The 19,999-nt window shown below is 36.8% G+C and overlaps 2 protein-coding genes across 2 annotated transcripts; both read left to right on the forward strand.

Annotated features, from left to right (window-relative positions):
• Positions 1 to 4,768: 4,768 nt before the first annotated feature.
• LOC139841141 (receptor-like protein kinase HERK 1) lies at positions 4,769 to 5,710 on the forward strand. Its single transcript, XM_071831374.1, has one exon. The coding sequence runs from the start codon at positions 4,769 to 4,771 to the stop codon at positions 5,708 to 5,710; it is 942 nt and encodes a 313-aa protein (XP_071687475.1).
• A 6,186-nt stretch (positions 5,711 to 11,896) lies between these two features.
• On the forward strand, positions 11,897 to 12,862 carry LOC139841142 (receptor-like protein kinase ANXUR2). Its single transcript, XM_071831375.1, has one exon. It carries the CDS (start codon positions 11,897 to 11,899, stop codon positions 12,860 to 12,862), a length of 966 nt encoding a protein of 321 aa, XP_071687476.1.
• The last annotated feature ends 7,137 nt before the right edge of the window (positions 12,863 to 19,999 follow it).

Genomic DNA, 19,999 nt, shown 5'->3' on the forward strand with positions numbered 1-19,999 from the left:
AAAAAGGGAAACCGTTACGATTTGGGTATTGGCGAAAGTCAAAACTAGGCTAGGTCTCAATTTAAATACTTAGGGAATAGTAGCTATCTAAATAGAATCCGATGAAAATTAGATTTATTTTAGTTAGTCGTAACCTTATATTTATTCGAAAGAAAAATATAAAGTTTATTACTAAAACATTTTAAATAGGGCGTAAACTTAAAACAATCCATGGACCTAGGGGTGACACATTTAAGTAAACACTCCCATTTATCCCATTTATATTTATTATAAAAGTATTATTATTATTATTTACGAATTATTATTATAAAATATAAAAGATTACATAAAAATACTTAAAATTCGTACCAGACTGTTTGTCACATCGTATAAGTCATACACGAAACGTGTATGATTACACGAAACGCGTACGCCTGTTTATCAAACTGTACGATCAGATCTACACAATTCGTGTAAGGTTTAAGATATACGCGATACGCGTATAAATACGCGAAACGCGTAGACAGTAATCCGGCTACAGTACCAGTAGGGTTAAAATTAGGGTTTTAATTATTTAAATTAGTTTAAAATTAGGGTTTTAGCCTTTTTACTATTATATTTAGGTTATTACTATATAATTTATATTAGTTCTTATAAAATACTTTAATACATGTTAAATCCTAATAATTAGTGTTAATTATAATACTTTATAATTAGAAATTAGTTTACAATTAGTTAATTATTTTAATTCCTTTTAATTTGTATTAATCTTTTTAAACATGTCATTTAGTTAATTTAAATAAGTTTATATTATAATTGCTCAAAACAAAATTCTAAACATATAGTTTTATTAAAAGTTACTATTTTACTAATTACCCTTTAGTAATAAAATATTCGCATCCTAATTAGTATAATCTCATTTAGTTCCTTTTTAAGTTAATTATTGTAATCTTGTAATTTTATTTATGAAATTAGTTAGGTTATTTTCTATTACTGTTATATTATAAATTCCTAATCCAAAATCCCCTTTAATTAAGTTTGACATCAAAGACTATTGAAAAAACCATTAAACACTCCATCTCCCTGTGGAACGAATCGGATTTACCGACAAACTAAACTACACGGATAGGACTAGTTGCCTATATATGTGTGAAATCAACCTAAATTCAATAAAATACCACATATACAATAAATCAATTCGTGTAACAAAACAACTCAAATCCGTTCATAAATAAAGGTTACGTTTCGCAACATCAATCACCAAGTGGGTTTCGGTTTGATGTTAACAGAAACAGAAAGCATACAGTAGTAGTAATAAATTGAAAAAAGTGGTGTTGTTTGGTGATCTTGTTCGGATACAAAACAGGAAGCGGCGAAGGAGATTGATGATGGTGATTATGTTCACGACAGTAAACAGGAAAAAAAAACATGAGCACCGGTGTTCGGGTGGCGGTGATGGATTCGGTTGTGGGTTGTTCTTGCTCGACAGAAACCCATACACAAAAATAGTAGCAGCTGCAATCCACGATGGTGGTGAGAGTGATGGTGGTTTACGATTGTTTAGGGTTGTTGGTTGTGTTCACGAAGATGAAATAGAAAAACAGATAAATCGAAGGTGATGTTGGTTTGTGGTGTTAGAAGGTGGTGGTGGTGGCTGTGAGGTGGCGGTAGATAGTGGTTCACGGTGAAAGAGGTTGAGGGTGATCAACGAGCAGGTTGTGGGAGGTTGAAGGTGATCGAGCAAGTGTTTTTTTCTATCTCCAATTCACATATGTGAATATGCGTATATAATAGATAGTTATACTCCAAAAATAGTAATCTTTATTAATAATTCAAATTGCATGTAAAAATATATCTGCCGACACTCTAAATATGAATATAATCCCGTACTCCGTTGATAATCAGTGACGGATAAAATAATTCAGAAAAATCCCAAAATTTTAAATTAAGTATCTTTATTTATTTAGGTCATTATGTTATCAAATTTGATTATTAACTATTAAATAAAAATTACATCAACTGTCTATCTCAATTCTGGGTAAATTATAAAAAGTGTTAAAATTTAATAACTAAATCCTAAATACATTTTTAGTAAGCCTAAAATTTATAAAACTTATTTTCGGATCACCGTTTATTTTAAAATTACATAAGTTTCTTTTTTTAACTCGTTTATTATCAATCAATATGACAATTGAGCGTTACCGTTGTATACTAAATAACTTCGAAATCACAAAATATATATTTAATATACTTTTTATGTATATATAGATTTATTTTAATAATAAATTTTATTATCTCTTATATCATTTTATAATTTAAATCATATATTATATCAAACTATATTTCAAAGTATTATATTTATATATATATATATATTTAAATATATATGTATTTATTTATTTATAAGTAATAGTTCGTGAATCGCCGGAAATGATCGAAGTTAAATGATTGTATGAAAACAGTTCAAAATTTTGAGACTCAACATTACAGACTTTGTTTATCGTGTCGGAAATATATAAAGATTATGTTTAAATTTGGTCGAAAATTTCCAGGTCGTTACATGTAAGAATTGATCTGTTGAATTGATTGAAATATGTTATTGATACAAGCTGAATTGATTCATATTAGATTTTGCTAAGCATCTTGTGGTCAGAGGCGGATACAATGTAGAGGGGAGGGGGGCGCCCGCCCCCGGTGGATTTGAAATTTTCAGTGTAAAAATTTTGGATTTTTCGACTTTGCCCCCGGTGAATTTTTTTTTTTGCCCCAAAAACTTACAGATTTTGTCCCAAAACCTTCAAATTTTGCCCAAAACTCTCCAAATTTTGCCCCAAAACCTTCAAATTTTGCCCCAAAACCTCTATAATTTGCCCCAAAACCTCCATATTTTGCCAAAAAAATTTGCTACGGTTTTAAATTTTTTTTTGCCCCCGGTGGAATAAAATCCTGGATCCGCCACTGCTTGTGTTCTTCCATAAATGAAAATGATGAAGATTCTCTATCTTCTGATTCTAAAGTCAACTTACCATAAAACATAAGTTGACTATTTTTGATTATTCTTGTTTATGCATTCTAACAATTTTGGCTAGATGTGGTACTCAGGAGTCAGGTATATATGCATATACTAATTGTATGGATGTATCCATACTCTACATAGATTCTATATTGTAGTATAAAGTATCTTTTTTCTTTAAAAAAAAAAACAAAAAAAAACCAAGTTGTGCCTATGGAAATACTCACGACACGGGTAAACTCGTAAATAATTACAGATTTATATTAAAATTATAAGTATATTAATGTATAATTAAATGTATTTATGCAAGTTGACGGGTATAGACGCGAATTTCTTAAACAAGGTGTCAGGGATTCAAGCGCCGCATTTTACCCGTCGCGTGTATTATACTTCTACAAGCCGCACGTGACTCCTGAATGGGTACAAAAATTTACCCATCCCATGCTGGTAGGTAATTTTTTTTTTATTCTTATAATCTTATGAGTGCAGATACTCACGGCTCACGGTTTACCGCCCAAATAATAAACTTTTGAGTACATTTTGACATCACCAAGTAGGCCCAAATAATCAACAGTGTCCCAATCACCAGACCCATACAAAAACTCATTTTCACCGACGGCATATAAACCCTAACTTCAATTTGTGACAAACTACTTCAATTACACTCACCAAATATCCAATTTGACTACGATCTCAATGATTATGATCTGATTTTTATTTTTTATTTTTTACCTACAGGTTATAAGAATTCTGCTGCTGTTGCTGATGTATGTCCTTCTATCTCTGCTTTCAATGGATTTTTATCCGCACTTTACAGGTCGTTTGATCCACACATTTCGCTTATTTTCATTTGTATATCTTTTGGAAGTCATTGAATTTATGATATTTATCACAATTATTAGATAATGTCCAGTAAGGTTTTATATTTCTGGTGTAGTTCCCTTATTTGTGGTTGAGCTCTCTTGTGTGTTTCCAGTTTTCATTTATGGCGTAAAATTGGGACTAAGTCGTCGTTTTGTCAAATATGTACACTGATCACCAGGGCCTTTTTGTTGGTTCTTTTAACATGGCTTACACAAAATGTGAATTATAAAAGTTGCACTCATAGCACGACTGTTTAGTAGTTGGCATCTTGATCTAAGGTAAATCACCCTTTCATGGTTATCTAGGTGAATAATTAAACTTTGTCATTGATAATGTCCTCGGATGCCATGAATATTAGTACTAGTTCATTGTCCTCTTCCATATATGTTCTCATTTTTTTAATAGTCAAGTTGTAGCTAAAGCATTATTCACGCAGTTAGATGGTATTTAACATTTTTATAATTCTATGCCCACATGGAGCATGCTCCCAACTTCAATTTTAAACTGTTTATAATCAAATATCAATAACAAGTTGAAAATATAAAAATCAAAGGTTTTTTTTTTTTTTTTTTTTTTTTTTTTTTTTAAATTGACCCGAAGTTATAAAATGCTTTTGTTGTTATGCTCTAATTACTTTAAACCACCCGTTAATAGAAAATATAACGTGCAGTGTCAGACAGCTCATGACTACTGCACCATCCCACCTGTTAAACTCGAAGTTACAACTTAATTAATTCGCTAAGTGTTTAGAGTGTTAAGATTATTTTAATAAGAGATTATAATAATAATGTATAATATATAATATATATATTCTTGTGTTTGTGTGTGTTTTCTCTGTATATCTTACCTTAACATTTCTTTGTAATCCACTGTTTTAGTTATCTTTATCAGTTTATCAACAGAAATATAAATATGGCATCTACAATCACAGAGTTTATTCACTTACTAATCCCACTTGAAGACGTTCTAGAAGCCACCAATCACTTTGATGATAAAAATGTCATCGGCCATGGTGGGTTGGGCAAGGTTTATAAAGGTAAGCTCTTGCGATCTGGGAAATGGGTAAATATTGCTGCACGGAGATTAGACCATAAGCATAAGCGAGGCATCGAGTTCTGGACAGAGATTTCTGCACTTTCTAGTCTCAAACATGAAAACATAGTCTCTATTATCGGGTTTTGCGATGAAAAAGGGGAGAAGGTGATCATAAACAAACATGAGGCCAAGAGAAGTCTCGTGATGTATCTAAGCAATCCAATCCTCTCATGGGTTCAAAGATTGAAGATATGTGTTGGTGTTGCGTGTGCCTTAAGTTACATCCATTATGAGAATGGACGGAGTTACTTAGTAATACATCGTAACATCAACAGCTCTACAATACTGTTAGATAAAAATTTTGAGCCAAAGTTATCCGGGTTCGAATATTCCATAAACCATTCAGTACAACGAATGGATCAGGTTCTCTTCTCGGAAGCTATTGGCACAACAGGGTATATGGACCCATCAATTCAAAAGACTGGAGGTGTGACCCACAAATCAGACGTCTACTCATTTGGTGTTGTTTTATGGGAAGTATTATGCGGTAGAAAAGCGTTTATACCAAATGGGAATGATAGGTTTCTAGCTCCACTAGCTAGATTTCACTACGAAGACAATACAGTAAATGCTATAATGCTAAATTGCCTAGTACAGAGTCAATTATCCCTAGCATCAGTTCACACCTTCACATCATTAGCATATTCTTGCTTAAATGATGAGCGAGTACTTCGCCCGGATATGAATCATATCGTGTACGAACTTGAGAAAGCTTTGGAACTTCAGCTGCCATATGAAATTTATTTTGTGAGATACTAAGACCCTCCTCTTTTTTTTTTTTTTTTTTTTTTTTGTTTACTTTTGATGTCATCATTTTTTCGTCGTATTTTTTGTGTATAATATCATAATATGTTAACCATTATTTTTGATGTCAATGGAATTTTTAAGACAACCAGTAGGTGTTAAAATGTGCATGTTGGGTTGGGTATAGTTCAACAGTTCAGATGTTGTAGGTCAAAATGGGTTAAACAAGTCGATCATGAATTGGGTTGTTCATATCAACTTTAAAGGAGGGCTAAAAATAGTCCATGTGATTTTCCTTTATTACGTAACACCTCTCTAAGGTTGTTAGTTTTATCTTGCAGTCAGTGGCGAATCCAGGATTAAAACGCAATGGGGTCCTAAAATTTTTTCCAGCTAAATATAATTGAAGGATACTTTAGCGGGTTATTTACCTCCAAAAAACTACAAATCCTAATATTATATGGGGTCCTGTAGTAAATTTTAGTGGTATCCTGTATAATCTGAAGAGTACTTCGTTAAAAAAATTTCCGAACTAGCGGGGTCACGGGACCCCACTGCTTATAGTGTGGAGTCGCCACTGCTTGCAGTGTGTCTTTTTTTCAAGTGAATTGACCTAAATGCCATTATTGTCTTTCCTTTTGATTCTCTCTTGATTTCTTTAATTTGTGAAAAAAGACAACTGGATGTGGATGACACTGGTTTTATGAATGACTGAATAAGTCCCTCGGGCGTTGGGCCAAATCATTAAGATGTAAGTAAACAACAACAAATATAGAGCGGACAACTCAGCACATTTCGTCAAGATGTGCTACAATATAGGTCAATCATGATGTAAGATATTTTTTATAAGGTTTTCTCCATCACGGGATAATCCTCCACCCCAAGATATGCTTCTAATGATGTTTAAATCAGAGACATGTCGGAAAATATCTGGATCCCAACCACTAGACTATGTTTAAATAGTTTGTGGGGAAAAAAAACCATAATCATGTGCTAACAATGTTTATTGAAATCTTAACAAATCAAAAATAAATAAAATAATATAAACAAGTCATTACCTTGATTCTGTTGGAAACTAAACTTGATTTGGGCTATTTGTTTTGGATATGGGCTTGCAAGTATACAAGTATATGGATCAAGATTGTAGTCCAATATCTAGAAACTTCATGTAATTTGTAGTAGTCAATGTGTGTAGAATAATCATGTAAAAATATCTAAATCTAGAAAATACTTGGGAAATATCTAGATATTAGTTGATGAAGAGTTCTAGACTACTCCATTGAGTAGTATAAATAGAGGGCTTTACCCCTCATTTGTAATCAAGCAAAACAATAAGCAATAAAACAAAGTTTTCAAGATCAATCAAACATCTAAATCATCAATCCTCTCTTCCACAAATAATATACATAACCTCCTATTTCCAACAAATTGGTATCAAGAGCTTGGTTCGACAAGATGATGGCCAACAATGTCATCACGTTTCCTCACCTCACAAAGGATAATTATGATCGATGGAGCACCCAAATGAAGACCTTCCTAGGTGGACAAGACTTATGGGAGATTGTGGAGGAAGGCTATGAGGAACCTGCAGAAAAAGGTCCTCTCAGCAAGGAGAAAAAATTAATGAAGACGAATGATCAAAAGGCTCTTTTCATCATCCAACAAAGTGTAGATGATGGAGCTTTTGAGAAAATTGCAAGTGCAACCACCGCCAAGAAAGCATGGGAGATCTTGGAGAATTCTTATAAGGGAGTTGATAAGGTGAAAAAGGTTCGACTACATCCACTACGAGGTGAGTTCGAATCTTTAAATAAGAAAGACTCAGAATCAATTTCTGATTATTTTACAAGAGTCTTGGCGGTTGTCAATAAATTAAAGAGGAATGGTGAAACTCTAAGTGATGTAAGAGTCATTGAGAAGATTCTTAGATCATTAGATTCAAAATTCGACTATATAGTCGTAGCCATTGAAGAATCTAAAGATCTAGAATCAATGACTATCGATGAACTCATGGGTTCACTACAAGCCCATGAAGAGAGGTTTAATAAGAAAAGTAAAGAGCCTTTGGAGCAAGCTTTACAAGCAAAACTCTCTTTCAAGGAAGAGAGCAGTGAAAAGACTCATCAAACGAGTCAACGAGGTCGTGGTCAAGTACGTGGCCGAGGATGAGGACAAGGATATATCAAACGTGGAGGTTATAGTTCTTACAGAAATGAAGAAAGAAGTCAAAATTTTCACCCGACAAGAGGTCGTGGGAGAGGCTACACAAGTAGAAGGCCAAGGTATGACAATTCTCAAACCAAATGCTATAATTGTCGTAAATTTGGCCACTATGCTTCGGAATGCGAGAAGTCAAACAATTACGTGCAAGAAAGAGCAAATTTAGTGCAAGAAGATACTGAAGCCGTGAAAAACACTTTGTTACTAGCATGCAAAGGTGAAGATAACCGAGAATTAAATTTGTGGTATCTCGACACAGGTGCAAGCAACCATATGTGCGGTGACAAAAACATGTTTGTGGAGTTAGACGAGGTAGTTAGTGGAAATATTACCTTCGGAGATTCCTCTAAAGTCCCGGTTAAAGGCAAAGGTAAGATTCTCATCCGCTTAAAAAATGGAAGGCATCAATTTATCTCTAACGTGTATTATGTGTCCAATATGAAGACGAATATTCTGAGTATTGGACAACTCTTGAAGAAAGGCTATGATATTCACATGATAAATTGTACCCTTTCTTTAAGAGACCAAAAAGGAGGTTTGATTGCTAAGGTGCCAATGTCAACGAATAGGATGTTCATGCTAAATATTCAACATGACATTCCAAGATGTTTAAAAGCATGTTTCAAAGATAATTCTTGGCTTTGGCACATGAGATACGAGCACTTAAATTTTGGAGGCTTAAAATTATTATCAAGTAAAGGAATGGTGAAGGGTTTGCCTCCAATTAATCATCCGGATCAAATATGTGAGGGATGCCTTCTAGGAAAGCACTTCCGAAATAGTTTTCCAACAGAAGCTTCTAGTAGAGCGAAGAAACCTCTAGAACTTATTCACACGGATGTGTGTGGACCCATCAGCCCACCGTCTTTTGGTAAAAATAGATATTTTCTTCTATTCATTGATGATTTTAGTCGAAAGACATGGGTCTATTTTCTAAAAGAGAAGTCGGAAGCTTTTGGAATGTTCAAGAAGTTTAAAGCATTTGTGGAGAATCAAAGTGGTCTCACCATAAAGGTGATGAGATCCGATCATGGAGGAGAGTTCATATCCAAGGAATTCAAGGAATTTTGCGACAACAATGGGTTACGACGTCCTCTAACCCTTCCGTATTCACCTCAGCAAAATGGTGTTGCGGAAAGAAAAAATAGGACCATTCTTGATATGGCTCGGAGTATGTTAAAAAGCAAAAGGACGCCTAAGGAGTTTTGGGCTGAGGCAGTGGACTGTGCGATCTATCTAGCAAATCGCTCGCCCACTAGAAGCGTCAAGAACAAAATGCCCATTGAAGCTTGGAGTGGAAGGAAGCCCGACATCTCACACCTTCGAGTGTTCGGAAGTGTGGCATATGCTCATGTGCCAGATCAGAAGAGGACGAAGCTCGATGATAAAAGTGAGAAACTCATATTCGTGGGCTATGACTCAAGTTCGAAGGGTTACAAGTTATACAATCCCAAGGCCGATAAAGTAATCTCAAGTCGAGATGTGGTGTTCGATGAAGAAGCAACATGGGATTGGAATGTTCCCGAAGAGGAGAACTACGACTTTCTCCCTTATCCATTCGAAAGTACTGCAAGGAACGAAGAATATCTAGAAGTTCAAGAACCTTCTAGTACACCATCTCCGCACTCTCCACGTACTCCAACCACTACACCTAATGAAGTGACACCAACATCAGGAGGAGAATCAAGTAGGCTACAACATCACACAAGGAGCATTAGGGAGTTGTACGAGGTAACCCAGCCTATGGAGGATCTATCATTGTTCTGCCTTCTTGCCGATTGTGAGCCAATAAGTTATGAAGACGCAACAAAAAGCCAAAAGTGGAAACGTGCTATGGACGAAGAGATTCAAGCAATCGAGAAGAATAATACATGGGATCTTGCCACACTACTAAAGGGACATAAGGCTATTGGTGTAAAATGGGTGTACAAGGCCAAGAAGAATTCCAAAGGTGAAGTTGAAAGATATAAGGCAAGGTTGGTGGCGAAGGGATATAGTCAACGAGCCGACATAGACTATGACGAGGTATTTGCTCCTGTCGCTCGTCTAGAAACTATAAGATTGATAATCTCACTTGCGGCTCAACATAATTGGAAGATTTATCAAATGGATGTCAAATCTGCGTTCCTTAATGGCCACTTAGAAGAAGAAGTCTATATAGAACAACCTTTGGGATACATCGTGAAAGGCCAAGAGAATAAGGTGCTAAAATTGAAAAAGGCCTTATACGGGTTGAAGCAAGCACCTCGGGCATGGAATAGCAGGATAGAGAAGTATTTCCAGCAGAATGACTTTACAAAATACCCTCATGAGCATGCCCTCTACACCAAAGTTAGCAATGATGGAGATGTTATGATTGTGTGCCTATACGTGGATGACTTGATATTCACCGGTAGTAATCCCAAAATGTTTGAGGAGTTCAAGAAAGCAATGGTTCGGGAGTTCGAGATAACCGACATTGGTCTTATGGCTTACTATCTTGGGATCGAGGTAAAACAAAAGAAAGAAGGAATATTCATATCCCAAGAAGGTTATGCGAATGAGGTGCTCAAGAAGTTTAAGATGAATGACTGCAAGTCAATGAACACACCGGTGGATTGCAATCTCAAATTGTCAAAAGATGATGAAGGATACTTGGTGGACCCAACACAATATAAGAGTTTAGTTGGAAGTCTGAGGTACCTAACCTGCACGAGGCCAGATATTCTCTACGGAGTTGGACTAGTGAGTCGATACATGGAAGCATCTACAATAAATCACTTGAAGGCGGCCAAGAGGATACTTCGCTACATCAAAGGTACGATTGACTATGGCCTGTTTTATTCGCCTTCTGATCACTTCAAGCTAGTTGGATACAGTGATAGTGATTGGGCTGGAGACATAGATGATCGTAAGAGTACGAGTGGTTTCGTGTTCTATATGGGAGATACGGTGTTCACATGGAGCTCGAAGAAGCAACCTATTGTGACTCTGTCAAAGTGTGAAGCCGAGTTTGTAGCAGCAACATCGTGCACCTGTCATGCAATATGGCTCAGGAAGTTACTAAATGAGCTTAAGTTTTTCTAAAAGGAAGCTATGGAGATATATGTGGATAACAAGTCTGCGATTGCTCTAGCAAAGAATCCAGTCTTCCATGATCGAAGCAAGCACATCGATACGAAATACCATTTCATCAGGGAGTGTGTTACAAATAAAGAGGTGCAGATAAAGTACACGAAGTCATTCGACCAAGTTGCTGATATTTTCACAAAGCCTCTAAAACACGAGACTTTTCAGAGATTACGGAATATGCTCGGAGTGAAGAAATCAAGTTTAAGGGGGGCTGTTGGAAACTAAACTTGATTTGGGCTATTTGTTTTGGATATGGGCTTGCAAGTATACAAGTATATGGATCAAGATTGTAGTCCAATATCTAGAAACTTCATGTAATGTGTAGTAGTCAATGTGTGTAGAATAATCATGTAAAAATATCTAAGTCTAGAAAATACTTAGAAAATATCTAGATATTAGTTGATGAAGAGTTCTAGACTACTCTATTGAGTAGTATAAATAGAGGACTTCACCCCTCATTTGTAATCAAGCAAAACAATAAGCAATAAAACAAAGTTTTCAAGATCAATCAAACATCTAAATCATCAATCCTCTCTTCCACAAATAATATACATAACCTCCTATTTCCAACAGATTCTCTCTTGTTTTAGTATTCCCATATTTGAAAGAATGATTATAAAAAGAGGCATACCTTGCTGCAACTTGAACATCATCCCAAAAAGCATGTGACTATGTGAGTCACCTTTGTGAGTGACCTTAATGAAAGTACTTTGCTGGTTGTAATATAATTATTGTTTAATAGTATCTATAATTATTGTTTAATAGTATCTGTCATATTCTTTTTAACTCCTTGTCACAATCTCACAGAGAAACACCTTGGAGCACTTGAAACTTCAAGTGAGCGACTTGAATATCAGACTCGCCGAAATAATGTTGGCCACGGATAACTTTTCTGCAACATACCACATTGGGGGTACTACATACTACGAGTTGTACAAAGCAGAACTTGGTTTGGACAAAGAAAATGTTGCCTCACTAGAAGAAAAGAATAATAGTGAACTATCCAAGACACGTACCACTGCAGTTATAAAACGTGTCTTCCCTAGAGAAGCCAGACGAGGAGACGTATTCACTACAGAACTGGAAATGCTTACTATTTGTAAGCATCGCAACATAGTCACCCTACTTGGAGTTTGTGACGAAGGTTCTGAGATGATCCTCGTTGTTGAGCATGCTTCGAATGGGTACCTTGATGAGTATTTGTTTAATATCAAATATAGGCCTATTCTTTCTTGGGCAAAACGTTTGAAAATATGCCTTGATGTTGGACATGCTTTAAATTATCTACATTATGAGATGGAAAATCAAAAGACGATTATAAACTGCGATATAAGGAGCGGCACAATTGCTTTGGATGAGAATTGGGGTGCAAAGATTGTTGACTTTGGTTTCTCTATATTCCTTCCTCCAAATCTAGATGCTCTTCATCTCAATTGTATCCTTGGCCATGAATGTTCTATAGATCCAGAATATGAGGATACAGGCAAGTTAAAACGAGAATCGGATGTATATAGTTTTGGAGTAGTTTTGTTTGAAATTTTATGTGGGAGGGTAGCCAATGACGATGAATTTACCAGGGAGAGTGACAAAGGACTGGCATTTGTTATAAGGCGATGCTTCCATGAGGGAACACTAAAGGAAATGATAGATCCTATAATTAAGAATGAGTGTACCAACAAAGATTCTCTAGACGTATTCATAAAAATTGCATATCAGTGTCTCGCAAAAACTCAAGACCAACGTCCAACAATGAAAGTCGTCATTAAAGAGCTTGAGAAAGCATTAACGTTGCAAGTAAGTCAAGATACTTTTTGTCTTTATTCATTTAGTACATAATACAGTTTTGTTATTATTTTAGAGGAAATGTTAAATTCTTGATAATGCTACTTTTAATAGTATAAATCATAGTTTCATAAGAATTATTTGCACCATACTAAGCAATACTTAAAAACGCAAATTATACTTTTATCTTGGTTTAAGATATAAGGTCAACCCCTTACGGGGCGTTAGATTTGAATTTGATCGTGAATTGTTAAAATTTGATGCCCCTACCGGCTACCGCCTATTACGGGGCGTCAAATGCATTTTCGGGGCACTGGTTACATTATGGACAATTTCAAATTTTGACAGACAATCAAATTGTGACACCTCATTTCCACCTTTTTTTTTCACCTAACTTCCAATTATATTTTACCACATTACTCAAAACCTTTTCACTCAAATTTAACACCCAAATTTGACATACACCATAGCACAACTTTAAAATTTGACAATTTAACATCACAATTAAAACCCTTTCTCTCCTTTTCCTCTTCGTCACAGTCAATGTAACGGGTGGTATGCACCATACATTTTGAAATGTTTCAAGATATACCATGTCTACAACCTTGGTATTTTCTATTAGACTGGGTAGGCTAACAAACTCTTTAACTTTCCTTTTATATATGCATTGTTTGTACAACTGGCTGGTAAAAACTTAAGTGTTCAGAGGTTTTGAAGTATTTATTTTATCTACAGACTCGTACTCTTTGAAGTGTCTGTTTCATTACAATTTTAGCAAGTTTAAACACTTAGGGTATTCTTGGTTGGGGGTATTGGGAAGTATAGAATGAGAATGATATTCATTAAAGATGATTGGTTAAGTATAATGAAATGAATCATTATAGACTTTATGGTATTGAAGCATTCCTCTCAATACTTTTTTTTTCCCTCTCATTATAGACATGTCTACAACCTACGTTATTTTTGTTTCAAAGTTTGCGTTCTCGATTAAAATCCATTTTGCATCACTACCTAGATAGCACGCATCACTTTTTCCTCTTCCATTGTAAACATTTATCACTTAATATTATAAAAACATGAAATGATAGCGTACCACCAACCGAAAAATTATACTTATTCCCTGTCACGATTGCTTTAATTTTGGTGTGGAAATCTTTTTATTGTGGTTTTATGGAAGCATGTTTAAGATTAAAGGCCATAACAAAGAAGATATATTTTTAATTATTATTTTTTTTTCTCGAAAAGCAAGCTATATATTAACCGAAAAACGAGTACAAGGAGTCACGAAACAAAACCACGAGAAAGCCAAAACTATACAAGCCGAAAAAAGACCGACAAACATATAAACAAGGAAACAAACTAAAAAGGATCGAGATCCCTAATGCAAATTAACCAATTCCGGATCTATTTGGAGTAGACGAAACATAAGACGCCAGATTGATGAGCCATTGGTTCCATTCCAACGAAATCTTTTTACAACGCTTAGAGATCCAACCAAAGCACGAAATTTGAATGTTGTTAAGGATAACCGCCAAGTTCCGCGCTTGCTTTTTAAACACCAATTCGTTTCTAGCCTTCCAAAGAGAATAACAAACTCCCCATTTAAATCCTTGCCAAACGACTTTTCCAGTTGCTGAAGGATGAGGCAACAGAGAGAAGTCATCGAAAATTTGCTCCATCGTAATCGAGTTGATGGCCGGGAGATTCCACCACTTGAGAATATGATTCCATAGATCAACGACTTTTGGGCATTGGGCAAGGAAATGTTCAACCGATTCAACCATATTGTTACATAGAGGACATAGAATGGAGTCCAAGTCGATTCCTCTTTTATCAAGTTCCATCCGAACCGGTAACCTCGATTGCCTAGCACGCCAAACGAAAATTTCAACTTTCAGCGGGACAGAATTGTTTCTTAAGGTACTGAGATTTTGTGCCCCAACCGAATTTTTCCCATCTATGAGACCCGATAGGATTTTAGTTGTGAAAACGCCATCGGGAGCAAGAGACCATTTGTAGGAATCGTCAGCGTTTTGGTCAAGAGACACGTCCTGTAGCTCGCTAATTAAATCCGCCAGATCATTTTGGGCCCTCCCGCGAACAGGCCTGACCCAGTTCCAGTTGAAACAAATGGACCCGTTTACAATTGAGATACGATCTGCAACTCTGGCCTAACCATCAGCGTCTAGGAGAAAAAGTCTATGAAACTTGTCTTTTAATTTCGTGTTACCTAGCCACTGATCCAGCCAGAAGTGAACTGAGGCACCGTTTCCTAAAATTGTGCTGAACGAAGACAAGAAGTTGATACCGAGGCCATCAATGACTTTACCTGCCTTTATGATGTTGCGCCACGTTGAATTAAACTGCCTTGACCTGTCATTGTTAGAGAAAACTAACCCTCCCTCCGCCCCGTAAATACTTGCAATGACTTTAACCCAAAGGGAATTGTGTCCCAATTTAAAACGCCACCACCATTTACCCAAAAGGGCTAAGTTTTTTGCGACCAAAGACCCAATATTTAACCCGCCCGAATCATAAGGGAGAATTACTTTATCCCATTTAACCCAACAAAGTTTATTTCCCTCACCCGAACCCCCCCCCCCCCATAAAAAATTGTACCTTCGGGAATCGAGAAGCTTGATAACACTAGCCGGGGCACGGAACAAGGAAAGGTAGTAGAGAGGCAAGCTACTAAGGACCGACTTCACAAGAGTTAACCGACCACCATATGAAACCGATCTAGATTTCCAATCCGATAACCTTTTTTTGAACTTATCAACAACCGGTTGCCACATACATGCTTTAGACATTTTTACCCCAATAGGCAAACCCAAGTATTTCAAAGGAAAGGATCCCGGGGAACATTGGAATTTATTTGCCATGTAGGTGAGATCAATATTGTTGACCCCAATTCTGAATAAATTGCTTTTATTAAAGTTAACTTTTAGTCCCGAAAGCTTTTCAAAACATTTTAGCAATTTCATGATGTTGTTGAGATTATTTTTGCTCCATTCCCCGAAAAGCATCATGTCGTCAGCATAATGAGAAACCACGACCCTATCTCTACCTACTTGAATTCCTTTTATTTCGCCTAAGTCAATTGCTTTTTGAACTAACAAATTCAAACCTTCGGCGACAATGATGAAAAGAAACGGAGAGATGGGATCTCCTTGTCTAACTCCTTTTTCCGGTTTAAATTCTCTCGTCGGGGAACCATTAACGAGAATAGAAATGCTTGTGGAAGAAAGACAAGCATGTACCCATTTGATCCATTTCTCCCCAAAACCAAGGTTTCCCATAGTATCTAAAATGAAATTCCATTTTAATTTGTCGAAGGCCTTTTCAAAATCAACCTTGAGGATAAGACCTTTTCGGTTTTCCCTTCTTAACTCGTCTATGACTTCATTTGCCACAAGCACACCATCAAGAATGAATCTACCACCTATGAAGGCACTTTGTTCTACACCAATGATCTTGTGGATGACTTTGGATAACCGAATTGACAATACTTTTGAAATGAATTTATACACGCTACCAATTAAACTTATGGGTCTAAAGTCAGCGAGCTCGATTGGGTTATCGTTTTTAGGGATAAGGGTAACAAAAGATGCATTGCACCCCTTCGAGATTTCCATAACTTCCCAGAACCAATCAAACACATTCATGAGATCCTTTTTAATTAACCACCAAAAAGATTTGAAAAACTTCATGTTAAATCTGTCGGGACCAGGGGCTTTAGAACTACCACAACTTTGGATAGCCTCCCAAACTTCTTTTTCGCTTAATTTACTTTCCAACATGATGTTACCCGAATCACATAGACGCATACAGTCAAAATTAAAAGATCCGTCATCGTGATCATCCAGTTTGAAAATATTAGAAAAATACTTGAATACTTCGTCTTTGACTTCCGTAGGGTTAACTGTCCAAACCCCATTAATTTGTAATCCACGGATCGTGTTTTTGTTGGCCCTTCTCTTGATACAATTATGGAAGTATTTCGTGTTTTCATCCCCTTCCAAGGTCCACTTGATTTTTGCCTTTTGTTTCATCATGTTGGTTTGGATTTTTTCTTTAGATAACCACTGTTTCTTTTCATTTATCCATCGTTCTCTTTCGATCTCAGTTAAGACTCTTGATTCAGCAATACACTCCAAATCATTTACAGCTTTTGAGTGCTTTCTGATCTCTTCATCAATGTTATCAAGAATAGAGCTAAACTTTTTGAGTTCCATTTTAACCAGTTTTAACTTATTCCTGATGATGCAATCGGGCCTTGGACCAGAAAAAATAGAGTTCCATGTAGACTCAACAGCATCTGCAGCACCATCAATTTTTAACCACTCATTAAATACCCTGATGGGCTTGGGCCCGTAGTCAAAAGAGTCATTGCGCAAGATAATTGGCGCGTGGTCTGAGGATTTCCTTTCGAGAACAGTAGCAGATAAACAAGGCCAACATAAGTTGAATTCTTCAGATATCAAAAATCTGTCCAATTTGCTGAATTTGATTCCGTTATCACACACACGGGTGAACTTCTTTCCCCCTAAGGGGATATCGATAAGACCCATCTTGTCAATGAACTCATTAAATTTATTTGCCCAACAACTATTGAATACCGAGTTGAATCTTTCGGATTGTGATCTAACCTCGTTAAAGTCACCGCATAGAAGCCACGGCATTTTATTATTACCCATCAACGACTCCAAAGTACTCCAGAAGCGGATTTTCTTGATTGTTGAATGCGGACCATAAACGTTGACAATGACGATCTCAGAATCAATGCCTTCCACCTTGCCCTTGATGGCAAGATAAAATTCACCCTCGGTTGCGCCTGTAACCTTAAAGATTGAAGGATCCCAGATAAGAAGCATGCCTCCTGAGCGTCCGATAGGATCCTTTTGAACATACTTGAAATTACTGGAACCCCAAAAATATTCCAGGAGAAGATCATTTAGCTTACTACACCTTGTTTCTTGAAGAGCAACAACCCATGGGTTTTCTTTTCGACAAAGGGAACGAAGCCATTTAAATTTACCATCCTTTCGAATACCTCTGATATTTAGAGAAAGAGCTATCATTGAAAACAATATAAAACGAGTATGAAAGGAAGAGATTACTGAGTGTTCTTCCATCGGACACCCAATTTGGCTCCGAATTCCTTAACTCCCGTGCTATTGATCATGTCACTAGAGTCTAGGGTGGTTGAATTGGATGATTGGAGTGATGTTCTGCTGATTTTAGGTTTACATTTTACGGGTTGGGGTTGAGGTTGAGGGTTGGTATTTTTATGGTTTAACCTGGCTAGCTGTTTGAATTTAAGGATTTTCGAAGAGTAGGTGAGCATTGGATTTTTATCAGATCGGTTAGGAATGGCAGTCGATTTTGTGTGGTCTGTAGGGTTATGTTTGGAATTTTTTCTAGCAAAGTGTCGTGGAGGTTTTTTTGATGTGATGTTTTTAGAGGAATTGGGTGGATGGATTTGATCAGGGTGAGGGGCAGGAACGGTTTCGTCTACTGTGATGGGGGAAGAGGTGTTCGTTGTATGTGTTTTAGAGGGATTAAGAGTATCATCGACTTGGGTTGGAGATGAAGATTGGGGAATATGATCAGGTTTTTGGTCGGTGTGAATTTGTTGAACCTGGTCAGATGGAGATTCGGGTATTGAGCTTGGGTTAATGATAGGTGAGGAAGATGTTGGGTTTACACATGTTGGGTTGGGATTGGGGGCAGGTGGGCTTGGGTTAGTAGAGTGAGTGGAGAAAGCTGTTGGGCTAACTAAAGGAGGAGTTGGGCTATCTATTGGGCTACCAGACCTGGATATGATTTTAGGGGTAGAATCGAAAAGGTTTAACGGTTGAATAGGGGAGTGTGCCCCATCAATAAAATTTTCGGGTAGGGTAGCATGCGGAGTGACAGGGTCGACATTGGTATTACCTAGGTTATTGGGAGAAGGAGAAGAATAATTACTGCCACCGAAATCTTGATTGGTCCCAATGCGTTTAGGGTTACCACTGACTTCTTGGCTCTCTGTCTTCCTGTTACCGGAAACATCATCTTCATCGGATTTTCGGTTGCCGGTGAACCAATTCTCGTTCAGATTCCCATCCTGGTTATTGACTACAACAAAAGAATTCTGCTCATAATCATCTTCTTCGGAATCATCCCCGGATTTAGAGTTAGCATATGACTCATCATCATCAATATCATCATTATCATTCTCATCATTCTGATTCTCCTTTTCTTCCGAATCATCCACTTTCTCTTCCATCTCAATCTCAATAACATCGCTTTCAGACACGAACACTTGTATTTCCTTCGTACCAACGATTAGGGTAATCCTGTCTCTGATGAGTTCTCCAACTGAAGTTTTAATAAGAACTCTTCCAACTACAAGCGATTGATTCCCAGTTAATGAGCAGTTATTAGTGGAAATAACATTTCCCCACCATTCAGCGATTGAAATAAATGTCTTTTCCTTCCAGACAGAAACAGGAACTCCTAGGATGTTAACCCAAGTTAATTTTTCGTTGTTAAGGGAAGACGAGTCCCCTACCTTCATGTTGTTGAGCCATTTATGAAGAAAATGGTCATTGTTGTTACATATTGAGTTGGCAATTTCTGGGTTCTCAAACACCAACATAAGATCTTGGCCGCCCAAGTACTTGATGTTAAAGTCACATAACCCCTCGGCAGCACAAATATCACTAAAACATTCAAGATACTCAAGCTTTTTGACATGACTGATTAGAGACTTTTCCAGCACTCTGATGTTAGATTGATCGACATCAGCATGAACAGTCTTGCCCTTTGGATCTGGAACTTTTCTTTTTGCATTCAATATCTCTCTCGCATCAAGAATGTTTCTATAACTGCGTCCGTTGAATTTGGTGTCGTTTGGGATTACATTTGTTGTGGGTTGAAAGTTTCTTTGTCTCTCGCCATGCGCAGCTGTGTTGTTGTTCTTATCATTTGCCACAAAAACCTTAAGATTTAAGTCGCCAACTTTAAGCGTGCTAAGGTTTCTCGCAAAGATAGCCATGTTGTGATCTTGGATGCCTTCGAAACGGGCAAAACCGTATCTAATACCGCTTTTTAGTCGTTTCACCGGTGGCACGAAGATTTCCCTGAGCGTACCATGGTTCTTGAACAGCCTCCAGAGATCAGTGATGTTCCAGTTATCCGGGAAGT

The sequence above is a fragment of the Rutidosis leptorrhynchoides genome, chromosome 4 (genome assembly GCF_046630445.1).
Source record: "Rutidosis leptorrhynchoides isolate AG116_Rl617_1_P2 chromosome 4, CSIRO_AGI_Rlap_v1, whole genome shotgun sequence".
Lineage (NCBI taxonomy): Eukaryota > Viridiplantae > Streptophyta > Magnoliopsida > Asterales > Asteraceae > Rutidosis > Rutidosis leptorrhynchoides.